The sequence below is a fragment of the Harmonia axyridis genome, chromosome 6 (genome assembly GCF_914767665.1).
Source record: "Harmonia axyridis chromosome 6, icHarAxyr1.1, whole genome shotgun sequence".
Classification (NCBI taxonomy): Eukaryota; Metazoa; Arthropoda; class Insecta; order Coleoptera; family Coccinellidae; genus Harmonia; species Harmonia axyridis.
Genome location: NC_059506.1, coordinates 16,541,828 through 16,567,946, shown reverse-complemented (window position 1 = coordinate 16,567,946; position 26,119 = coordinate 16,541,828). Strand labels below are relative to the sequence as shown.

Genomic DNA, 26,119 nt, shown 5'->3' with positions numbered 1-26,119 from the left:
ATAAAAAAAAAAAGAAGAAATTTACAATTGATAATGAACATAAACTATCAGATAAAACTCTTAAATATCAACAATATCACATAAAATAAACAACTCAGTAATTTCTACATAGGTACAAATATTCTTTCTTTAAAACAACTTGGGAAATGTTGAAAATGTCAATAAAGAAATGTGCTAGTCATAAAACCGCATGGTTCTAAAAAAAATGGAGTTATTACATTATCTCAGTGAACACGAACAAGAAACACGTATATTTCGAATACTCTGTGGCAGACTGTGTTTTCTAATAGTTGTGATGATGATAGTGATCAAATTGTTTGTGAGTTATGAATAGTAAGATCTGATTGATAGATTCTACTAACTGCTTCATTAAAATTCTCTGGGGTCATCGAAATTTCAACAATTAATTATTATTATGACCATTCATTTTAAGATATTTGTTCATTTTTCTATAATTATACTTATGCGCATACTATTGCGACTGAACGTGCGTCGCGGCTCCCCACCGAATATTACAAACATCATTGTGTATGTTGCGAATTCCAGCTGTTGGATTCAGTCCACACAAAGTCGTGGGACGGATTGCTGATTTTCAGGTATAATTGGTGGCTGGCGTTTGCGTAATTTCCTTTAATTTTTCTTCCCGTGATCCTATTTCCTCCTTTATCGTGGCCTTCCCATCTGTGGTAAGTCTTCCTTACAGGCCCAAGGAAGTGAAGGGTTTACTTGTTTTCCTTGCAACCCTTTAATTTTCTTCAGATTCTTTGAGAAAGTATCAGTATGCCTCAGATTTGTCCTGTCTGTTCTAATATTACTGAAGGCGCTGGTCCGACGCATCAGTGCTCTGTATGTAGAAAACTTTTTCATTTAAGATTCGTTAATTTATCGGAAACGGAGGTCGATTATATGAGGGATTCTAACACTAAATGGCGGTGCCTCACTTGTGATTCTCGTGAACGAACTCTTCGTGGCAAGTCTCAGGGAGATCAATCAATCACTATGGAGCATTTTACGCTCCTTATGCAGCAAATAACGACAATTGCGGAAGAAGTCAAATCCATAAGAGATAACCAGGCTGTGTTGGTTGAGGAACTCGCAAAGTGCCGTACTACACCAGGGAACCATTCTTCTGTTCTGTCTGAGCATAGGAATGAGATCGATGAATGCCATGCTAAAATAGCTGCGCAAGATGATCGTCAGTCAAGTCTTAGCAGACATTTTGAGAAAGTCCAGCAGGAAGTCAATGTTTTGGGAAGCTCTTCTCCTCGTGGGGGACCGCAGTCTGTCATATCGTCGTTTAATTTGATCCTAAATAATGTTCCGAAAAATTCGTCCGTGGAAGGTGGTAATCGGAAGGCATCGTATATTTTGCGCTCAATTGGGGAAATGTGTCTGTTCAAACGATTAGAACAAAACGTCTGGGTAGGATTTCGAATTCGAGGACAAGAGTCACTCTCCAGAGTGCTATGGATGTGATGTCTTTGCTGGGGAATAAGAAAAAATTACTGAACAATGAAACTTATAAACGTGTTACTGTCACGAATGATAAAACACCAATCCAACTTGCCGAAATGCAGTGCCTACGGAAGGAGCTCAAAACCAGAGAGGCGAAAAGTGGAAGAGACATAACTATCAAGTATAAAAAGGCATTCCATCTATCGATACTTGAGTTGCTTCATTAAAAAACTAGCCCTTACAGTGAATGAGTGGAAATTTATTTACACCAATGGTCAATCCCTTCAAAGCTCAAAACTTTCTGAATTTTTGGTCTTCGTACAGTCGTATAAACCCTTTAGCATTTTCATTTCCGAATTCTGGCTCCAACCCTCTGTAGCAGACTCTGTTGTTAATATTTCAAATTACCAGCTTTATAGAGCTGACAGTACTACCACAAAAGGACATGGACGAGTTTGCATTTATTGAGGGAAATTTCCTTTTTTTTTCTACAATCTCTGCCCATCGCGTTGATGTTTCTGGAATTGATAACATCTTCGTTGATATCATGTTTGGTAGTTTCCAGTTAACTATAGGCTGTGTTTATCGTCCGAGAGCCAGCCAATTTGACAGTATATTTTCTGCCCATTTGGCCTCCCTATCTAGAGAGAAAAAGAATCTGCTTATTGTAATAAGCAGATTCTATTTCTCTCTAGATGAAGTCTCCTGTAGGAGACTTCAACCTTCCTAACATCGATTGGCCTCTTGGCGGCTGCCTGCCTATCTGATCGCCTTCATATTTTTATGCAGAGATAGTCCTTGATTCGAGTCTTGTTCAGCTTGTGACCGGCCCCACTAGATTCCGAGCCGATCAGAATTCATCTCTGTTGGATTTGATATTGGTTAATGATGAAGACCTTATCTCAGATATCAACTGTTTACCCCCATTTGGAAAATCTGACCATTTAACACTTGAATCAAAAATTCAGTTTACTACATCGAAGAAGACCAACATTGTCAGGAGAATGATTAAGTCCATCGATTGTGATTCAAGTTTGAATAATATTCCTAAAATTGAAGAAATAATGTTGCGCGGTTGTGAACATATCCAGCCCCATTTTTTCTGAAGATATTTTCTGAATGTTTTATTATTTTGTCTTAAAGTTCATTAGCCAATATAAATGGAAAATATGAAGAAACTAGTGTGTAGTGAAGCAACGGTTATTTGAATAATATGTATTTCGGCAAAGTATTATTGTTTTCAATTCATAATAATCATTCTTCTTAAATGTTATTTTAAAATTTTTTTAATTATGTATAATCCATTCACCAGGTCAGAGGGGTGCTCAGCTTAAATATGAAGATATTTTCCAACCTTTTATTAAATTCCTATTATTTGGATTTGTTTCTAAATATCAAAAATATTCAGTAATACTGAGAAAAAAATTATGTTCATTTTTCATCATATTTTTTTCCTCAATAAATATCACAAGTATTCACGAAATACTTCTGGTTACCTACATTTGAAAGGAATGTTTTAGAGGGCGCAGCCTACCCTTAAATAGGGATCAACTGATGAACCATAGAATAGAGCGCTGACATCACGTGCGTCTAAAAATAAATTTTAGGCGGGAAGACTCGACGACAATGTTTTTATTATCAATTATCGTGGAAAGATGCGATAATTGCGATCCTTATTTCATCAACTTTCTGTATTTTGATTAGGGCACTAATATAGCTGTGATTGATTAATAGGTACTGACATGTTAGTTTGAATTATGGATCCTATTAGTTTTTCTGGAGACGACGATAATATAATTGAATTCCAAAAAAATACCTTGCAATTCGAAAAGGAACAAGAAGAGAGATGGACATCATTTTTTTCAAAACATTCAGTTGATATGGACTTGGAGTCTATTCCATCTGTTGGTATATATGAAGTCCGAAATGACTTCGATTCAAAAAGCGATGAGAACTCCTCAGTTGACCAATCTGACGAAATAATTGAATGCAAAAACAATGTAGAAGTAGCAAATGTGAGTAAAAATAATAGAAAAAAAGGGTTTCCTAAAAAAGTACCTACAGTCATAAGGGTAAATGATGAAAAAACTGATTCCTTACTTGAGCAGTCTGAAGAAATAATTAAATCAGAAAGTCATGAAGTACTTGAAAATATTGAAACCATCAAGAAAAATAAACTACCTAAAATAGTTCCTAAAAATAAAATAATAGGGTCAGATATATTATCAGTCAATGCAATTGAAAAAAGCAATACAAACTTTATTGTCGAACAATCGAAAAGAATCATTGAAACTGAAAGCAATGACGGAGAAAATGTAGGAAAAAAGAACAATAAAAAGGAGGTCTGTCAAATGATATCTACAGTTACAAATAGTTATTCTAAAGGATGTGGATATCAATTAAAATTATCAGATAATATGTCACAAATAGTAATCCAAAAAGTGCTGGTAAATTTTATTGAAGGTGAATTGAAAAGTAGATTAGGATATTATTTTGTTTTCTTATATAGCTCTTGCATACAAAGAGACAAAAATCAGGGCCTATGGAGAGATGTATTTGTGAAGGAGCTTATTAAGGTGGGAAAAAAAGTGAATAACAAGGACATTCTTACATACATACAAAGAATTTTTGATCCTGCTAAACCTATAAATTCTAAAGCTCTTATTGATACAGTAGAAAATAAATATAAAAGTGAACTAAGATCATATTTTGAAAGAGCATATGATAGTGATCATTCTTCTGATGAGGAAATTTGGAATAAGATACATTTGGAATGGAATAGATTGAATAAAAATATTCCTGAAAAATGTCTTTGTATATATCATAGACAACTATTTGGGTATGTATTGCTAAACTACTACTATATACAGGGTGTGTCAATAGTATAAGTACTTGATCGGTCGCTAACTCCTGTAAAATTTGGTCTGGGAGAATGATTCCAATTTTGACTAATTCAACATCAGTCAGCGCATAAGCTTGAATTATTTTTGAGCCTACAGGCTGGTCTGAAAGTTGTGAAACACAATACGTCCCTGGTTTTTCAAATGGCAATGCCAAATTTCAATATCATACTCATGATCTCTAGGAAATTCTGATTTCAAAATACCCCACTTGTATCATTTATGTGTGGTACTTTTTGATGTAGGCTACTTTTTTTTGAAAAATTTCATGATCATAATGGTTTAAACTAAAGATCTTGAAAACCCTTCAAGATAATTGTTTTGAATTCCCAAAAAAATTTTCAAGTCTTCTGCAAATTTACAGATCAGTCTACATGAGGTCCAAAAGCCACTGCAATTTTTGAAAAATGACCTTTGAAGAATTTCAATACCTAAGTCCATTTTTTCATGCGCCCAATTTTTTTTCCTTTCGGATAGCCTAGTGAGCTGTCTTCTTTTTATTGTCTAGATGTGTCTAAGATGAATAATTGAATAATTTTCAAATTGCTTCGCATTTCATGTTTCTTCCTGGGGGTAGTAGTATACTTTTCACACATACAATTTCACAGGGATAAGATTACTTAATATCTACTAGTAATATCAATGAAATATAAGCGAAATCAAAGAAATCATCAAAATAATTGAAAACATGCATTTTGAGAAAATGAAATTAAGATCTCGTCAAATAATAGAACATAGTCTGAATTCTCTTATATTTTTCAAAATGACTGCATATTTTCATCTGAAAAAATCTCATCAATATTTATCGCTCAAATGATCTGTTCAGATGTCTGCAAACTTTTTTAATAATTTCAATATGATTGTGAAAAAAGTTTGCTAACATCTGAGCAGATCATATGAGAGATGAATATTGAATTTTTAAAGTTTGTGTTGTCAACTCTTTGCTATGATGCTGATGTACTTATTCTAATTGTGGGTATTCATTTTATTCCTAATAAGAATTGATTTTGGTGGTTTTCAATTAAATTTTCATGTGTTATATTCATGTTCATTGGCATTTATTTGAAATAATCATTTAATAATGAATTTTATAGTGTACAATCAAATGTTTGTGATTCAATCTCAAAATTTGTAAAAGGTTTATTTTAACAGTCTGGCAACGACAATTTCCTTCATTCGCTGACATCTTGCCATTGATAAAATAAAAAAAATAAACTCCTATATTTCTTGACATCTTAGTCTGTATTCTCCATTTTGAATGATATCTCGAGATTATTTACATTTATTATTCAAGGAGAATATGGTTAATCAAAATGAATAACTTTCTTCATAATATCTACTTGAAGCTATAACAAAAATCATTCTGCAAAACTCAGGAAATACTTAATTTTTTTGATGAACCAAATGACCTCAAAAGTTGAAACTGATAAGTTTGTACATACAATAAAATATTCGATTTTTTTTTTCAGTCCTATTTCAATCATTAATTCTTAATTTTTATTGATGTTGTAATGGATGCTTATAAATGTTGAAAGAGTAATACAAACACATTTATCTGAAGCAAGTGATGAAAATTGAAAACGACTTCTTCCTAGTGAAGATCATATAATGAAGAAAGACAGTTGAAGGCCTAAACTGTTTTATAATGTTTACTTGGGTCCATCAAGTGGAGTTGAGTATATTCAATATCAATATCAAATATATCAAATATGGAACTTATGTTTATTTTGTAAAAATTCAGTGTATAATGTCTCATTTTTTTATGTTTTCCTAATAAAACTTCATTTTTTAATTATTATTTCCAATAGAAAATCCTTTGAAATCATTGAAAAAAATTGAATTTATAAATTTATATCTTACTCAATATTTCGAAAACCATAATAATATTTGAGAAGCATTATTGAAGAAGAAAAATCAAACACTACGTTAACAAAAAAATTTATTTTTTATTTTCAGAGATGACTAATGAATCTTGGAGTTTGGTACATCCATTAGTACGTTAAATATTCATTTATATTTTTTATTTATTCAACATTAGCAAGAATTACAATTACAAGGATTCATAAAAAAAAAAAGAAGAAATTTACAATTGATAATGAACATAAACTATCAGATAAAACTCTTAAATATCAACAATATCACATAAAATAAACAACTCAGTAATTTCTACATAGGTACAAATATTCTTTCTTTAAAACAACTTGGGAAATGTTGAAAATGTCAATAAAGAAATGTGCTAGTCATAAAACCGCATGGTTCTAAAAAAAATGGAGTTATTACATTATCTCAGTGAACACGAACAAGAAACACGTATATTTCGAATACTCTGTGGCAGACTGTGTTTTCTAATAGTTGTGATGATGATAGTGATCAAATTGTTTGTGAGTTATGAATAGTAAGATCTGATTGATAGATTCTACTAACTGCTTCATTAAAATTCTCTGGGGTCATCGAAATTTCAACAATTAATTATTATTATGACCATTCATTTTAAGATATTTGTTCATTTTTCTATAATTATACTTATGCGCATACTATTGCGACTGAACGTGCGTCGCGGCTCCCCACCGAATATTACAAACATCATTGTGTATGTTGCGAATTCCAGCTGTTGGATTCAGTCCACACAAAGTCGTGGGACGGATTGCTGATTTTCAGGTATAATTGGTGGCTGGCGTTTGCGTAATTTCCTTTAATTTTTCTTCCCGTGATCCTATTTCCTCCTTTATCGTGGCCTTCCCATCTGTGGTAAGTCTTCCTTACAGGCCCAAGGAAGTGAAGGGTTTACTTGTTTTCCTTGCAACCCTTTAATTTTCTTCAGATTCTTTGAGAAAGTATCAGTATGCCTCAGATTTGTCCTGTCTGTTCTAATATTACTGAAGGCGCTGGTCCGACGCATCAGTGCTCTGTATGTAGAAAACTTTTTCATTTAAGATTCGTTAATTTATCGGAAACGGAGGTCGATTATATGAGGGATTCTAACACTAAATGGCGGTGCCTCACTTGTGATTCTCGTGAACGAACTCTTCGTGGCAAGTCTCAGGGAGATCAATATATCACTATGGAGCATTTTACGCTCCTTATGCAGCAAATAACGACAATTGCGGAAGAAGTCAAATCCATAAGAGATAACCAGGCTGTGTTGGTTGAGGAACTCGCAAAGTGCCGTACTACACCAGGGAACCATTCTTCTGTTCTGTCTGAGCATAGGAATGAGATCGATGAATGCCATGCTAAAATAGCTGCGCAAGATGATCGTCAGTCAAGTCTTAGCAGACATTTTGAGAAAGTCCAGCAGGAAGTCAATGTTTTGGGAAGCTCTTCTCCTCGTGGGGGACCGCAGTCTGTCATATCGTCGTTTAATTTGATCCTAAATAATGTTCCGAAAAATTCGTCCGTGGAAGGTGGTAATCGGAAGGCATCGTATATTTTGCGCTCAATTGGGGAAATGTGTCTGTTCAAACGATTAGAACAAAACGTCTGGGTAGGATTTCGAATTCGAGGACAAGAGTCACTCTCCAGAGTGCTATGGATGTGATGTCTTTGCTGGGGAATAAGAAAAAATTACTGAACAATGAAACTTATAAACGTGTTACTGTCACGAATGATAAAACACCAATCCAACTTGCCGAAATGCAGTGCCTACGGAAGGAGCTCAAAACCAGAGAGGCGAAAAGTGAAAGAGACATAACTATCAAGTATAAAAAGGCATTCCATCTATCGATCATTGAGTTGCTTCTTTAAAAAACTAGCCCTTACAGTGAATGAGTGGAAATTTATTTACACCAATGGTCAATCCCTTCAAAGCTCAAAACTTTCTGAATTTTTGGTCTTCGTACAGTCGTATAAACCCTTTATCATTTTCATTTCCGAATTCTGGCTCCAACCCTCTGTAGCAGACTCTGTTGTTAATATTTCAAATTACCAGCTTTATAGAGCTGACAGTACTACCACAAAAGGACATGGACGAGTTTGCATTTATTGAGGGAAATTTCCTTTTTTTTTCTACAATCTCTGCCCATCGCGTTGATGTTTCTGGAATTGATAACATCTTCGTTGATATCATGTTTGGTAGTTTCCAGTTAACTATAGGCTGTGTTTATCGTCCGAGAGCCAGCCAATTTGACAGTATATTTTCTGCCCATTTGGCCTCCCTATCTAGAGAGAAAAAGAATCTGCTTATTGTAATAAGCAGATTCTATTTCTCTCTAGATGAAGTCTCCTGTAGGAGACTTCAACCTTCCTAACATCGATTGGCCTCTTGGCGGCTGCCTGCCTATCTGATCGCCTTCATATTTTTATGCAGAGATAGTCCTTGATTCGAGTCTTGTTCAGCTTGTGACCGGCCCCACTAGATTCCGAGCCGATCAGAATTCATCTCTGTTGGATTTGATATTGGTTAATGATGAAGACCTTATCTCAGATATCAACTGTTTACCCCCATTTGGAAAATCTGACCATTTAACACTTGAATCAAAAATTCAGTTTACTACATCGAAGAAGACCAACATTGTCAGGAGAATGATTAAGTCCATCGATTGTGATTCAAGTTTGAATAATATTCCTAAAATTGAAGAAATAATGTTGCGCGGTTGTGAACATATCCAGCCCCATTTTTTCTGAAGATATTTTCTGAATGTTTTATTATTTTGTCTTAAAGTTCATTAGCCAATATAAATGGAAAATATGAAGAAACTAGTGTGTAGTGAAGCAACGGTTATTTGAATAATATGTATTTCGGCAAAGTATTATTGTTTTCAATTCATAATAATCATTCTTTTCAAATGTTATTTTAAAATTTTTTTAATTATGTATAATCCATTCACCAGGTCAGAGGGGTGCTCAGCTTAAATATGAAGATATTTTCCAACCTTTTATTAAATTCCTATTATTTGGATTTGTTTCTAAATATCAAAAATATTCAGTAATACTGAGAAAAAAATTATGTTCATTTTTCATCATATTTTTTTCCTCAATAAATATCACAAGTATTCACGAAATACTTCTGGTTACCTACATTTGAAACGAATGTTTTAGAGGGCGCAGCCTACCCTTAAATAGGGATCAACTGATGAACCATAGAATAGAGCGCTGACATCACGTGCGTCTAAAAATAAATTTTAGGCGGGAAGACTCGACGACAATGTTTTTATTATCAATTATCGTGGAAAGATGCGATAATTGCGATCCTTATTTCATCAACTTTCTGTATTTTGATTAGGGCACTAATATAGCTGTGATTGATTAATAGGTACTGACATGTTAGTTTGAATTATGGATCCTATTAGTTTTTCTGGAGACGACGATAATATAATTGAATTCCAAAAAAATACCTTGCAATTCGAAAAGGAACAAGAAGAGAGATGGACATCATTTTTTTCAAAACATTCAGTTGATATGGACTTGGAGTCTATTCCATCTGTTGGTATATATGAAGTCCGAAATGACTTCGATTCAAAAAGCGATGAGAACTCCTCAGTTGACCACTCTGACGAAATAATTGAATGCAAAAACAATGTAGAAGTAGCAAATGTGAGTAAAAATAATAGAAAAAAAGGGTTTCCTAAAAAAGTACCTACAGTCATAAGGGTAAATGATGAAAAAACTGATTCCTTACTTGAGCAGTCTGAAGAAATAATTAAATCAGAAAGTCATGAAGTACTTGAAAATATTGAAACCATCAAGAAAAATAAACTACCTAAAATAGTTCCTAAAAATAAAATAATAGGGTCAGATATATTATCAGTCAATGCAATTGAAAAAAGCAATACAAACTTTATTGTCGAACAATCGAAAAGAATCATTGAAACTGAAAGCAATGACGGAGAAAATGTAGGAAAAAAGAACAATAAAAAGGAGGTCTGTCAAATGATATCTACAGTTACAAATAGTTATTCTAAAGGATGTGGATATCAATTAAAATTATCAGATAATATGTCACAAATAGTAATCCAAAAAGTGCTGGTAAATTTTATTGAAGGTGAATTGAAAAGTAGATTAGGATATTATTTTGTTTTCTTATATAGCTCTTGCATACAAAGAGACAAAAATCAGGGCCTATGGAGAGATGTATTTGTGAAGGAGCTTATTAAGGTGGGAAAAAAAGTGAATAACAAGGACATTCTTACATACATACAAAGAATTTTTGATCCTGCTAAACCTATAAATTCTAAAGCTCTTATTGATACAGTAGAAAATAAATATAAAAGTGAACTAAGATCATATTTTGAAAGAGCATATGATAGTGATCATTCTTCTGATGAGGAAATTTGGAATAAGATACATTTGGAATGGAATAGATTGAATAAAAATATTCCTGAAAAATGTCTTTGTATATATCATAGACAACTATTTGGGTATGTATTGCTAAACTACTACTATATACAGGGTGTGTCAATAGTATAAGTACTTGATCGGTCGCTAACTCCTGTAAAATTTGGTCTGGGAGAATGATTCCAATTTTGACTAATTCAACATCAGTCAGCGCATAAGCTTGAATTATTTTTGAGCCTACAGGCTGGTCTGAAAGTTGTGAAACACAATACGTCCCTGGTTTTTCAAATGGCAATGCCAAATTTCAATATCATACTCATGATCTCTAGGAAATTCTGATTTCAAAATACCCCACTTGTATCATTTATGTGTGGTACTTTTTGATGTAGGCTACTTTTTTTTGAAAAATTTCATGATCATAATGGTTTAAACTAAAGATCTTGAAAACCCTTCAAGATAATTGTTTTGAATTCCCAAAAAAATTTTCAAGTCTTCTGCAAATTTACAGATCAGTCTACATGAGGTCCAAAAGCCACTGCAATTTTTGAAAAATGACCTTTGAAGAATTTCAATACCTAAGTCCATTTTTTCATGCGCCCAATTTTTTTTCCTTTCGGATAGCCTAGTGAGCTGTCTTCTTTTTATTGTCTAGATGTGCCTAAGATGAATAATTGAATAATTTTCAAATTGCTTCGCATTTCATGTTTCTTCCTGGGGGTAGTAGTATACTTTTCACACATACAATTTCACAGGGATAAGATTACTTAATATCTACTAGTAATATCAATGAAATATAAGCGAAATCAAAGAAATCATCAAAATAATTGAAAACATGCATTTTGAGAAAATGAAATTAAGATCTCGTCAAATAATAGAACATAGTCTGAATTCTCTTATATTTTTCAAAATGACTGCATATTTTCATCTGAAAAAATCTCATCAATATTTATCGCTCAAATGATCTGTTCAGATGTCTGCAAACTTTTTTAATAATTTCAATATGATTGTGAAAAAAGTTTGCTAACATCTGAGCAGATCATATGAGAGATGAATATTGAATTTTTAAAGTTTGTGTTGTCAACTCTTTGCTATGATGCTGATGTACTTATTCTAATTGTGGGTATTCATTTTATTCCTAATAAGAATTGATTTTGGTGGTTTTCAATTAAATTTTCATGTGTTATATTCATGTTCATTGGCATTTATTTGAAATAATCATTTAATAATGAATTTTATAGTGTACAATCAAATGTTTGTGATTCAATCTCAAAATTTGTAAAAGGTTTATTTTAAGTCTGGCAACGACAATTTCCTTCATTCGCTGACATCTTGCCATTGATAAAATAAAAAAAATAAACTCCTATATTTCTTGACATCTTAGTCTGTATTCTCCATTTTGAATGATATCTCGAGATTATTTACATTTATTATTCAAGGAGAATATGGTTAATCAAAATGAATAACTTTCTTCATAATATCTACTTGAAGCTATAACAGAAATCATTCTGCAAAACTCAGGAAATACTTAATTTTTTTGATGAACCAAATGACCTCAAAAGTTGAAACTGATAAGTTTGTACATACAATAAAATATTCGATTTTTTTTTTCAGTCCTATTTCAATCATTAATTCTTAATTTTTATTGATGTTGTAATGGATGCTTATAAATGTTGAAAGAGTAATACAAACACATTTATCTGAAGCAAGTGATGAAAATTGAAAACGACTTCTTCCTAGTGAAGATCATATAATGAAGAAAGACAGTTGAAGGCCTAAACTGTTTTATAATGTTTACTTGGGTCCATCAAGTGGAGTTGAGTATATTCAATATCAATATCAAATATATCAAATATGGAACTTATGTTTATTTTGTAAAAATTCAGTGTATAATGTCTCATTTTTTTATGTTTTCCTAATAAAACTTCATTTTTTAATTATTATTTCCAATAGAAAATCCTTTGAAATCATTGAAAAAAATTGAATTTATAAATTTATATCTTACTCAATATTTCGAAAACCATAATAATATTTGAGAAGCATTATTGAAGAAGAAAAATCAAACACTACGTTAACAAAAAAATTTATTTTTTATTTTCAGAGATGACTAATGAATCTTGGAGTTTGGTACATCCATTAGTACGTTAAATATTCATTTATATTTTTTATTTATTCAACATTAGCAAGAATTACAATTACAAGGATTCATAAAAAAAAAAGAAGAAATTTACAATTGATAATGAACATAAACTATCAGATAAAACTCTTAAATATCAACAATATCACATAAAATAAACAACTCAGTAATTTCTACATAGGTACAAATATTCTTTCTTTAAAACAACTTGGGAAATGTTGAAAATGTCAATAAAGAAATGTGCTAGTCATAAAACCACATGGTTCTAAAAAAAATGGAGTTATTACATTATCTCAGTGAACACGAACAAGAAACACGTATATTTCGAATACTCTGTGGCAGACTGTGTTTTCTAATAGTTGTGATGATGATAGTGATCAAATTGTTTGTGAGTTATGAATAGTAAGATCTGATTGATAGATTCTACTAACTGCTTCATTAAAATTCTCTGGGGTCATCGAAATTTCAACAATTAATTATTATTATGACCATTCATTTTAAGATATTTGTTCATTTTTTTATAATTATACTTATGCGCATACTATTGCGACTGAACGTGCGTCGCGGCTCCCCACCGAATATTACAAACATCATTGTGTATGTTGCAAATTCCAGCTGTTGGATTCAGTCCACACAAAGTCGTGGGACGGATAGCTGATTTTCAGGTATAATTGGTGGCTGGCGTTTGCGTAATTTCCTTTAATTTTTCTTCCCGTGATCCTATTTCCTCCTTTATCGTGGCCTTCCCATCTGTGGTAAGTCTTCCTTACAGGCCCAAGGAAGTGAAGGGTTTACTTGTTTTCCTTGCAACCCTTTAATTTTCTTCAGATTCTTTGAGAAAGTATCAGTATGCCTCAGATTTGTCCTGTCTGTTCTAATATTACTGAAGGCGCTGGTCCGACGCATCAGTGCTCTGTATGTAGAAAACTTTTTCATTTAAGATTCGTTAATTTATCGGAAACGGAGGTCGATTATATGAGGGATTCTAACACTAAATGGCGGTGCCTCACTTGTGATTCTCGTGAACGAACTCTTCGTGGCAAGTCTCAGGGAGATCAATCAATCACTATGGAGCATTTTACGCTCCTTATGCAGCAAATAACGACAATTGCGGAAGAAGTCAAATCCATAAGAGATAACCAGGCTGTGTTGGTTGAGGAACTCGCAAAGTGCCGTACTACACCAGGGAACCATTCTTCTGTTCTGTCTGAGCATAGGAATGAGATCGATGAATGCCATGCTAAAATAGCTGCGCAAGATGATCGTCAGTCAAGTCTTAGCAGACATTTGAGAAAGTCCAGCAGGAAGTCAATGTTTTGGGAAGCTCTTCTCCTCGTGGGGGACCGCAGTCTGTCATATCGTCGTTTAATTTGATCCTAAATAATGTTCCGAAAAATTCGTCCATGGAGGGTGATAATCGGAAGGCATCGTATATTTTGCGCTCAATTGGGGAAATGTGTCTGTTCAAACGATTAGAACAAAACGTCTGGGTAGGATTTCGAATTCGAGGACAAGAGTCACGCTCCAGAGTGCTATGGATGTGATGTCTTTGCTGGGGAATAGGAAAAAATTACTGAACAATGAAACTTATAAACGTGTTACTGTCACGAATGATAAAACACCAATCCAACTTGTCGAACTGCAGTGCCTACGGAAGGAGCTCAAAACCAGAGAGGCGAAAAGTGGAAGAGACATAACTATCAAGTATAAAAAGGCATTCCATCTATCGATACTTGAGTTGCTTCATTAAAAAACTAGCCCTTACAGTGAATGAGTGGAAATTTATTTACACCAATGGTCAATCCCTTCAAAGCTCAAAACTTTCTGAATTTTTGGTCTTCGTACAGTCGTATAAACCCTTTATCATTTTCATTTCCGAATTCTGGCTCCAACCCTCTGTAGCAGACTCTGTTGTTAATATTTCAAATTACCAGCTTTATAGAGCTGACAGTACTACCACAAAAGGACATGGACGAGTTTGCATTTATTGAGGGAAATTTCCTTTTTTTTTCTACAATCTCTGCCCATCGCGTTGATGTTTCTGGAATTGATAACATCTTCGTTGATATCATGTTTGGTAGTCTCCAGTTAACTATAGGCTGTGTTTGACAGTATATTTTCTGCCCATTTGGCCTCCCTATCTAGAGAGAAAAAGAATCTGCTTATTGTAATAAGCAGATTCTATTTCTCTCTAGATGAAGTCTCCTGTAGGAGACTTCAACCTTCCTAACATCGATTGGCCTCTTGGCGGCTGCCTGCTTATCTGATCGCCTTCATATTTTTATGCAGAGATAGTCCTTGATTCGAGTCTTGTTCAGCTTGTGACCGGCCCCACTAGATTCCGAGCCGATCAGAATTCATCTCTGTTGGATTTGATATTGGTTAATGATGAAGACCTTATCTCAGATATCAACTGTTTACCCCCATTTGGAAAATCTGACCATTTAACACTTGAATCAAAAATTCAGTTTACTACATCGAAGAAGACCAACATTGTCAGGAGAATGATTAAGTCCATCGATTGTGATTCAAGTTTGAATAATATTCCTAAAATTGAAGAAATAATGTTGCGCGGTTGTGAACATATCCAGCCCCATTTTTTCTGAAGATATTTTCTGAATGTTTTATTATTTTGTCTTAAAGTTCATTAGCCAATATAAATGGCAAATATGAAGAAACTAGTGTGTAGTGAAGCAACGGTTATTTGAATAATATGTATTTCGGCAAAGTATTATTGTTTTCAATTCATAATAATCATTCTTCTTAAATGTTATTTTAAAATTTTTTTAATTATGTATAATCCATTCACCAGGTCAGAGGGGTGCTCAGCTTAAATATGAAGATATTTTCCAACCTTTTATTAAATTCCTATTATTTGGATTTGTTTCTAAATATCAAAAATATTCAGTAATACTGAGAAAAAAATTATGTTCATTTTTCATCATATTTTTTTCCTCAATAAATATCACAAGTATTCACGAAATACTTCTGGTTACCTACATTTGAAAGGAATGTTTTAGAGGGCGCAGCCTACCCTTAAATAGGGATCAACTGATGAACCATAGAATAGAGCGCTGACATCACGTGCGTCTAAAAATAAATTTTAGGCGGGAAGACTCGACGACAATGTTTTTATTATCAATTATCGTGGAAAGATGCGATAATTGCGATCCTTATTTCATCAACTTTCTGTATTTTGATTAGGGCACTAATATAGCTGTGATTGATTAATAGGTACTGACATGTTAGTTTGAATTATGGATCCTATTAGTTTTTCTGGAGACGACGATAATATAATTGAATTCCAAAAAAATACCTTGCAATTCGAAAAGGAACAAGAAGAGAGATGGACATCATTTTTTTCAAAACATTCAGTTGATATGGACTTGGAGTCTATTCCATCTGTTGGTATATATGAAGTCCGAAATGACTTCGATTCAAAAAGCGATGAGAACTCCTCAGTTGACCAATCTGACGAAATAATTGAATGCAAAAACAATGTAGAAGTAGCAAATGTGAGTAAAAATAATAGAAAAAAAGGGTTTCCTAAAAAAGTACCTACAGTCATAAGGGTAAATGATGAAAAAACTGATTCCTTACTTGAGCAGTCTGAAGAAATAATTAAATCAGAAAGTCATGAAGTACTTGAAAATATTGAAACCATCAAGAAAAATAAACTACCTAAAATAGTTCCTAAAAATAAAATAATAGGGTCAGATATATTATCAGTCAATGCAATTGAAAAAAGCAATACAAACTTTATTGTCGAACAATCGAAAAGAATCATTGAAACTGAAAGCAATGACGGAGAAAATGTAGGAAAAAAGAACAATAAAAAGGAGGTCTGTCAAATGATATCTACAGTTACAAATAGTTATTCTAAAGGATGTGGATATCAATTAAAATTATCAGATAATATGTCACAAATAGTAATCCAAAAAGTGCTGGTAAATTTTATTGAAGGTGAATTGAAAAGTAGATTAGGATATTATTTTGTTTTCTTATATAGCTCTTGCATACAAAGAGACAAAAATCAGGGCCTATGGAGAGATGTATTTGTGAAGGAGCTTATTAAGGTGGGAAAAAAAGTGAATAACAAGGACATTCTTACATACATACAAAGAATTTTTGATCCTGCTAAACCTATAAATTCTAAAGCTCTTATTGATACAGTAGAAAATAAATATAAAAGTGAACTAAGATCATATTTTGAAAGAGCATATGATAGTGATCATTCTTCTGATGAGGAAATTTGGAATAAGATACATTTGGAATGGAATAGATTGAATAAAAATATTCCTGAAAAATGTCTTTGTATATATCATAGACAACTATTTGGGTATGTATTGCTAAACTACTACTATATACAGGGTGTGTCAATAGTATAAGTACTTGATCGGTCGCTAACTCCTGTAAAATTTGGTCTGGGAGAATGATTCCAATTTTGACTAATTCAACATCAGTCAGCGCATAAGCTTGAATTATTTTTGAGCCTACAGGCTGGTCTGAAAGTTGTGAAACACAATACGTCCCTGGTTTTTCAAATGGCAATGCCAAATTTCAATATCATACTCATGATCTCTAGGAAATTCTGATTTCAAAATACCCCACTTGTATCATTTATGTGTGGTACTTTTTGATGTAGGCTACTTTTTTTTGAAAAATTTCATGATCATAATGGTTTAAACTAAAGATCTTGAAAACCCTTCAAGATAATTGTTTTGAATTCCCAAAAAAATTTTCAAGTCTTCTGCAAATTTACAGATCAGTCTACATGAGGTCCAAAAGCCACTGCAATTTTTGAAAAATGACCTTTGAAGAATTTCAATACCTAAGTCCATTTTTTCATGCGCCCAATTTTTTTTCCTTTCGGATAGCCTAGTGAGCTGTCTTCTTTTTATTGTCTAGATGTGTCTAAGATGAATAATTGAATAATTTTCAAATTGCTTCGCATTTCATGTTTCTTCCTGGGGGTAGTAGTATACTTTTCACACATACAATTTCACAGGGATAAGATTACTTAATATCTACTAGTAATATCAATGAAATATAAGCGAAATCAAAGAAATCATCAAAATAATTGAAAACATGCATTTTGAGAAAATGAAATTAAGATCTCGTCAAATAATAGAACATAGTCTGAATTCTCTTATATTTTTCAAAATGACTGCATATTTTCATCTGAAAAAATCTCATCAATATTTATCGCTCAAATGATCTGTTCAGATGTCTGCAAACTTTTTTAATAATTTCAATATGATTGTGAAAAAAGTTTGCTAACATCTGAGCAGATCATATGAGAGATGAATATTGAATTTTTAAAGTTTGTGTTGTCAACTCTTTGCTATGATGCTGATGTACTTATTCTAATTGTGGGTATTTATTTTATTCCTAATAAGAATTGATTTTGGTGGTTTTCAATTAAATTTTCATGTGTTATATTCATGTTCATTGGCATTTATTTGAAATAATCATTTAATAATGAATTTTATAGTGTACAATCAAATGTTTGTGATTCAATCTCAAAATTTGTAAAAGGTTTATTTTAACAGTCTGGCAACGACAATTTCCTTCATTCGCTGACATCTTGCCATTGATAAAATAAAAAAAATAAACTCCTATATTTCTTGACATCTTAGTCTGTATTCTCCATTTTGAATGATATCTCGAGATTATTTACATTTATTATTCAAGGAGAATATGGTTAATCAAAATGAATAACTTTCTTCATAATATCTACTTGAAGCTATAACAAAAATCATTCTGCAAAACTCAGGAAATACTTAATTTTTTTGATGAACCAAATGACCTCAAAAGTTGAAACTGATAAGTTTGTACATACAATAAAATATTCGATTTTTTTTTTTCAGTCCTATTTCAATCATTAATTCTTAATTTTTATTGATGTTGTAATGGATGCTTATAAATGTTGAAAGAGTAATACAAACACATTTATCTGAAGCAAGTGATGAAAATTGAAAACGACTTCTTCCTAGTGAAGATCATATAATGAAGAAAGACAGTTGAAGGCCTAAACTGTTTTATAATGTTTACTTGGGTCCATCAAGTGGAGTTGAGTATATTCAATATCAATATCAAATATATCAAATATGGAACTTATGTTTATTTTGTTAAAATTCAGTGTATAATGTCTCATTTTTTTATGTTTTCCTAATAAAACTTCATTTTTTAATTATTATTTCCAATAGAAAATCCTTTGAAATCATTGAAAAAAATTGAATTTATAAATTTATATCTTACTCAATATTTCGAAAACCATAATAATATTTGAGAAGCATTATTGAAGAAGAAAAATCAAACACTACGTTAACAAAAAAATTTATTTTTTATTTTCAGAGATGACTAATGAATCTTGGAGTTTGGTACATCCATTAGTACGTTAAATATTCATTTATATTTTTTATTTATTCAACATTAGCAAGAATTACAATTACAAGGATTCATAAAAAAAAAAGAAGAAATTTACAATTGATAATGAACATAAACTATCAGATAAAACTCTTAAATATCAACAATATCACATAAAATAAACAACTCAGTAATTTCTACATAGGTACAAATATTCTTTCTTTAAAACAACTTGGGAAATGTTGAAAATGTCAATAAAGAAATGTGCTAGTCATAAAACCACATGGTTCTAAAAAAAATGGAGTTATTACATTATCTCAGTGAACACGAACAAGAAACACGTATATTTCGAATACTCTGTGGCAGACTGTGTTTTCTAATAGTTGTGATGATGATAGTGATCAAATTGTTTGTGAGTTATGAATAGTAAGATCTGATTGATAGATTCTACTAACTGCTTCATTAAAATTCTCTGGGGTCATCGAAATTTCAACAATTAATTATTATTATGACCATTCATTTTAAGATATTTGTTCATTTTTTTATAATTATACTTATGCGCATACTATTGCGACTGAACGTGCGTCGCGGCTCCCCACCGAATATTACAAACATCATTGTGTATGTTGCAAATTCCAGCTGTTGGATTCAGTCCACACAAAGTCGTGGGACGGATAGCTGATTTTCAGGTATAATTGGTGGCTGGCGTTTGCGTAATTTCCTTTAATTTTTCTTCCCGTGATCCTATTTCCTCCTTTATCGTGGCCTTCCCATCTGTGGTAAGTCTTCCTTACAGGCCCAAGGAAGTGAAGGGTTTACTTGTTTTCCTTGCAACCCTTTAATTTTCTTCAGATTCTTTGAGAAAGTATCAGTATGCCTCAGATTTGTCCTGTCTGTTCTAATATTACTGAAGGCGCTGGTCCGACGCATCAGTGCTCTGTATGTAGAAAACTTTTTCATTTAAGATTCGTTAATTTATCGGAAACGGAGGTCGATTATATGAGGGATTCTAACACTAAATGGCGGTGCCTCACTTGTGATTCTCGTGAACGAACTCTTCGTGGCAAGTCTCAGGGAGATCAATCAATCACTATGGAGCATTTTACGCTCCTTATGCAGCAAATAACGACAATTGCGGAAGAAGTCAAATCCATAAGAGATAACCAGGCTGTGTTGGTTGAGGAACTCGCAAAGTGCCGTACTACACCAGGGAACCATTCTTCTGTTCTGTCTGAGCATAGGAATGAGATCGATGAATGCCATGCTAAAATAGCTGCGCAAGATGATCGTCAGTCAAGTCTTAGCAGACATTTGAGAAAGTCCAGCAGGAAGTCAATGTTTTGGGAAGCTCTTCTCCTCGTGGGGGACCGCAGTCTGTCATATCGTCGTTTAATTTGATCCTAAATAATGTTCCGAAAAATTCGTCCATGGAGGGTGATAATCGGAAGGCATCGTATATTTTGCGCTCAATTGGGGAAATGTGTCTGTTCAAACGATTAGAACAAAACGTCTGGGTAGGATTTCGAATTCGAGGACAAGAGTCACGCTCCAGAGTGCTATGGATGTGATGTCTTTGCTGGGGAATAGGAAAAAATTACTGAACAATGAAACTTATAAACGTGTTACTGTCACGAATGATAAAACACCAATCCAACTTGTCGAACTGCAGTGCCTACGGAAGGAGCTCAAAACCAGAGAGGCGAAAAGTGGAAGAGACATAACTATCAAGTATAAAAAGGCATTCCATCTATCGATACTTGAGTTGCTTCATTAAAAAACTAGCCCTTACAGTGAATGAGTGGAAATTTATTTACACCAATGGTCAATCCCTTCAAAGCTCAAAACTTTCTGAATTTTTGGTCTTCGTACAGTCGTATAAACCCTTTATCATTTTCATTTCCGAATTCTGGCTCCAACCCTCTGTAGCAGACTCTGTTGTTAATATTTCAAATTACCAGCTTTATAGAGCTGACAGTACTACCACAAAAGGACATGGACGAGTTTGCATTTATTGAGGGAAATTTCCTTTTTTTTTCTACAATCTCTGCCCATCGCGTTGATGTTTCTGGAATTGATAACATCTTCGTTGATATCATGTTTGGTAGTCTCCAGTTAACTATAGGCTGTGTTTGACAGTATATTTTCTGCCCATTTGGCCTCCCTATCTAGAGAGAAAAAGAATCTGCTTATTGTAATAAGCAGATTCTATTTCTCTCTAGATGAAGTCTCCTGTAGGAGACTTCAACCTTCCTAACATCGATTGGCCTCTTGGCGGCTGCCTGCCTATCTGATCGCCTTCATATTTTTATGCAGAGATAGTCCTTGATTCGAGTCTTGTTCAGCTTGTGACCGGCCCCACTAGATTCCGAGCCGATCAGAATTCATCTCTGTTGGATTTGATATTGGTTAATGATGAAGACCTTATCTCAGATATCAACTGTTTACCCCCATTTGGAAAATCTGACCATTTAACACTTGAATCAAAAATTCAGTTTACTACATCGAAGAAGACCAACATTGTCAGGAGAATGATTAAGTCCATCGATTGTGATTCAAGTTTGAATAATATTCCTAAAATTGAAGAAATAATGTTGCGCGGTTGTGAACATATCCAGCCCCATTTTTTCTGAAGATATTTTCTGAATGTTTTATTATTTTGTCTTAAAGTTCATTAGCCAATATAAATGGAAAATATGAAGAAACTAGTGTGTAGTGAAGCAACGGTTATTTGAATAATATGTATTTCGGCAAAGTATTATTGTTTTCAATTCATAATAATCATTCTTCTTAAATGTTATTTTAAAATTTTTTTAATTATGTATAATCCATTCACCAGGTCAGAGGGGTGCTCAGCTTAAATATGAAGATATTTTCCAACCTTTTATTAAATTCCTATTATTTGGATTTGTTTCTAAATATCAAAAATATTCAGTAATACTGAGAAAAAAATTATGTTCATTTTTCATCATATTTTTTTCCTCAATAAATATCACAAGTATTCACGAAATACTTCTGGTTACCTACATTTGAAAGGAATGTTTTAGAGGGCGCAGCCTACCCTTAAATAGGGATCAACTGATGAACCATAGAATAGAGCGCTGACATCACGTGCGTCTAAAAATAAATTTTAGGCGGGAAGACTCGACGACAATGTTTTTATTATCAATTATCGTGGAAAGATGCGATAATTGCGATCCTTATTTCATCAACTTTCTGTATTTTGATTAGGGCACTAATATAGCTGTGATTGATTAATAGGTACTGACATGTTAGTTTGAATTATGGATCCTATTAGTTTTTCTGGAGACGACGATAATATAATTGAATTCCAAAAAAATACCTTGCAATTCGAAAAGGAACAAGAAGAGAGATGGACATCATTTTTTTCAAAACATTCAGTTGATATGGACTTGGAGTCTATTCCATCTGTTGGTATATATGAAGTCCGAAATGACTTCGATTCAAAAAGCGATGAGAACTCCTCAGTTGACCAATCTGACGAAATAATTGAATGCAAAAACAATGTAGAAGTAGCAAATGTGAGTAAAAATAATAGAAAAAAAGGGTTTCCTAAAAAAGTACCTACAGTCATAAGGGTAAATGATGAAAAAACTGATTCCTTACTTGAGCAGTCTGAAGAAATAATTAAATCAGAAAGTCATGAAGTACTTGAAAATATTGAAACCATCAAGAAAAATAAACTACCTAAAATAGTTCCTAAAAATAAAATAATAGGGTCAGATATATTATCAGTCAATGCAATTGAAAAAAGCAATACAAACTTTATTGTCGAACAATCGAAAAGAATCATTGAAACTGAAAGCAATGACGGAGAAAATGTAGGAAAAAAGAACAATAAAAAGGAGGTCTGTCAAATGATATCTACAGTTACAAATAGTTATTCTAAAGGATGTGGATATCAATTAAAATTATCAGATAATATGTCACAAATAGTAATCCAAAAAGTGCTGGTAAATTTTATTGAAGGTGAATTGAAAAGTAGATTAGGATATTATTTTGTTTTCTTATATAGCTCTTGCATACAAAGAGACAAAAATCAGGGCCTATGGAGAGATGTATTTGTGAAGGAGCTTATTAAGGTGGGAAAAAAAGTGAATAACAAGGACATTCTTACATACATACAAAGAATTTTTGATCCTGCTAAACCTATAAATTCTAAAGCTCTTATTGATACAGTAGAAAATAAATATAAAAGTGAACTAAGATCATATTTTGAAAGAGCATATGATAGTGATCATTCTTCTGATGAGGAAATTTGGAATAAGATACATTTGGAATGGAATAGATTGAATAAAAATATTCCTGAAAAATGTCTTTGTATATATCATAGACAACTATTTGGGTATGTATTGCTAAACTACTACTATATACAGGGTGTGTCAATAGTATAAGTACTTGATCGGTCGCTAACTCCTGTAAAATTTGGTCTGGGAGAATGATTCCAATTTTGACTAATTCAACATCAGTCAGCGCATAAGCTTGAATTATTTTTGAGCCTACAGGCTGGTCTGAAAGTTGTGAAACACAATACGTCCCTGGTTTTTCAAATGGCAATGCCAAATTTCAATATCATACTCATGATCTCTAGGAAATTCTGATTTCAAAATACCCCACTTGTATCATTTATGTGTGGTACTTTTTGATGTAGGCTACTTTTTTTTGAAAAATTTCATGATCATAATGGTTTAAACTAAAGATCTTGAAAACCCTTCAAGATAATTGTTTTGAATTCCCAAAAAAATTTTCAAGTCTTCTGCAAATTTACAGATCAGTCTACATGAGGTCCAAAAGCCACTGCAATTTTTGAAAAATGACCTTTGAAGAATTTCAATACCTAAGTCCATTTTTTCATGCGCCCAATTTTTTTTCCTTTCGGATAGCCTAGTGAGCTGTCTTCTTTTTATTGTCTAGATGTGTCTAAGATGAATAATTGAATAATTTTCAAATTGCTTCGCATTTCATGTTTCTTCCTGGGGGTAGTAGTATACTTTTCACACATACAATTTCACAGGGATAAGATTACTTAATATCTACTAGTAATATCAATGAAATATAAGCGAAATCAAAGAAATCATCAAAATAATTGAAAACATGCATTTTGAGAAAATGAAATTAAGATCTCGTCAAATAATAGAACATAGTCTGAATTCTCTTATATTTTTCAAAATGACTGCATATTTTCATCTGAAAAAATCTCATCAATATTTATCGCTCAAATGATCTGTTCAGATGTCTGCAAACTTTTTTAATAATTTCAATATGATTGTGAAAAAAGTTTGCTAACATCTGAGCAGATCATATGAGAGATGAATATTGAATTTTTAAAGTTTGTGTTGTCAACTCTTTGCTATGATGCTGATGTACTTATTCTAATTGTGGGTATTTATTTTATTCCTAATAAGAATTGATTTTGGTGGTTTTCAATTAAATTTTCATGTGTTATATTCATGTTCATTGGCATTTATTTGAAATAATCATTTAATAATGAATTTTATAGTGTACAATCAAATGTTTGTGATTCAATCTCAAAATTTGTAAAAGGTTTATTTTAACAGTCTGGCAACGACAATTTCCTTCATTCGCTGACATCTTGCCATTGATAAAATAAAAAAAATAAACTCCTATATTTCTTGACATCTTAGTCTGTATTCTCCATTTTGAATGATATCTCGAGATTATTTACATTTATTATTCAAGGAGAATATGGTTAATCAAAATGAATAACTTTCTTCATAATATCTACTTGAAGCTATAACAAAAATCATTCTGCAAAACTCAGGAAATACTTAATTTTTTTGATGAACCAAATGACCTCAAAAGTTGAAACTGATAAGTTTGTACATACAATAAAATATTCGATTTTTTTTTTCAGTCCTATTTCAATCATTAATTCTTAATTTTTATTGATGTTGTAATGGATGCTTATAAATGTTGAAAGAGTAATACAAACACATTTATCTGAAGCAAGTGATGAAAATTGAAAACGACTTCTTCCTAGTGAAGATCATATAATGAAGAAAGACAGTTGAAGGCCTAAACTGTTTTATAATGTTTACTTGGGTCCATCAAGTGGAGTTGAGTATATTCAATATCAATATCAAATATATCAAATATGGAACTTATGTTTATTTTGTAAAAATTCAGTGTATAATGTCTCATTTTTTTATGTTTTCCTAATAAAACTTCATTTTTTAATTATTATTTCCAATAGAAAATCCTTTGAAATCATTGAAAAAAATTGAATTTATAAATTTATATCTTACTCAATATTTCGAAAACCATAATAATATTTGAGAAGCATTATTGAAGAAGAAAAATCAAACACTACGTTAACAAAAAAATTTATTTTTTATTTTCAGAGATGACTAATGAATCTTGGAGTTTGGTACATCCATTAGTACGTTAAATATTCATTTATATTTTTTATTTATTCAACATTAGCAAGAATTACAATTACAAGGATTCATAAAAAAAAAAGAAGAAATTTACAATTGATAATGAACATAAACTATCAGATAAAACTCTTAAATATCAACAATATCACATAAAATAAACAACTCAGTAATTTCTACATAGGTACAAATATTCTTTCTTTAAAACAACTTGGGAAATGTTGAAAATGTCAATAAAGAAATGTGCTAGTCATAAAACCACATGGTTCTAAAAAAAATGGAGTTATTACATTATCTCAGTGAACACGAACAAGAAACACGTATATTTCGAATACTCTGTGGCAGACTGTGTTTTCTAATAGTTGTGATGATGATAGTGATCAAATTGTTTGTGAGTTATGAATAGTAAGATCTGATTGATAGATTCTACTAACTGCTTCATTAAAATTCTCTGGGGTCATCGAAATTTCAACAATTAATTATTATTATGACCATTCATTTTAAGATATTTGTTCATTTTTCTATAATTATACTTATGCGCATACTATTGCGACTGAACGTGCGTCGCGGCTCCC

At 32.3% G+C, this 26,119-nt stretch overlaps 3 protein-coding genes across 5 annotated transcripts; all 3 read left to right on the top strand.

The window, feature by feature from the left end:
* Positions 1–2,976: 2,976 nt before the first annotated feature.
* On the top strand, positions 2,977–6,147 carry LOC123682464. Its single transcript, XM_045621077.1, has 2 exons — positions 2,977–4,294; positions 5,825–6,147. The coding sequence occupies exons 1-2, from the start codon at positions 3,213–3,215 to the stop codon at positions 5,847–5,849; spliced, it is 1,107 nt and encodes a 368-aa protein (XP_045477033.1). The 5' UTR covers positions 2,977–3,212; the 3' UTR covers positions 5,850–6,147.
* Positions 6,148–9,376: 3,229 nt separating this feature from the next.
* LOC123682628 lies at positions 9,377–12,562 on the top strand. The gene is made up of 2 exons (XM_045621362.1): positions 9,377–10,711; positions 12,240–12,562. The coding sequence occupies exons 1-2, from the start codon at positions 9,630–9,632 to the stop codon at positions 12,262–12,264; spliced, it is 1,107 nt and encodes a 368-aa protein (XP_045477318.1). The 5' UTR covers positions 9,377–9,629; the 3' UTR covers positions 12,265–12,562.
* A 3,221-nt stretch (positions 12,563–15,783) lies between these two features.
* LOC123682124 lies at positions 15,784–25,347 on the top strand. Of its 3 annotated transcripts, none has more exons than XR_006747785.1 (3): positions 15,784–17,101; positions 18,633–22,670; positions 25,025–25,347. XR_006747785.1 is itself a non-coding variant. In XM_045620534.1 (2 exons), the coding sequence occupies exons 1-2, from the start codon at positions 22,413–22,415 to the stop codon at positions 25,047–25,049; spliced, it is 1,107 nt and encodes a 368-aa protein (XP_045476490.1). In that variant the 5' UTR covers positions 22,177–22,412; the 3' UTR covers positions 25,050–25,347. The 3 variants fall into 3 exon arrangements, 1 of the variants encoding a protein (XP_045476490.1); XR_006747784.1 differs by having other exon boundaries at positions 18,633–23,494; XM_045620534.1 differs by lacking the exon at positions 15,784–17,101 and having other exon boundaries at positions 22,177–23,494.
* Positions 25,348–26,119: the final 772 nt, after the last annotated feature.

What these genes read in the sequence shown, in the direction of transcription:
- LOC123682464 (XM_045621077.1), top strand. Translation starts at nt 3,213, where the DNA reads ATGGATCCTATTAGTTTTTCTGGAGACGACGATAATATAATTGAATTC. An exon ending in TATCATAGACAACTATTTGG is followed by an intron (nt 4,295 to 5,824) that starts GTATGTATTGCT and finishes TTTTTTTTTCAG; the next exon opens with TCCTATTTCAATCATTAATT.
- LOC123682628 (XM_045621362.1), top strand. Translation starts at nt 9,630, where the DNA reads ATGGATCCTATTAGTTTTTCTGGAGACGACGATAATATAATTGAATTC. An exon ending in TATCATAGACAACTATTTGG is followed by an intron (nt 10,712 to 12,239) that starts GTATGTATTGCT and finishes TTTTTTTTTCAG; the next exon opens with TCCTATTTCAATCATTAATT.
- LOC123682124 (XM_045620534.1), top strand. Translation starts at nt 22,413, where the DNA reads ATGGATCCTATTAGTTTTTCTGGAGACGACGATAATATAATTGAATTC. An exon ending in TATCATAGACAACTATTTGG is followed by an intron (nt 23,495 to 25,024) that starts GTATGTATTGCT and finishes TTTTTTTTTCAG; the next exon opens with TCCTATTTCAATCATTAATT.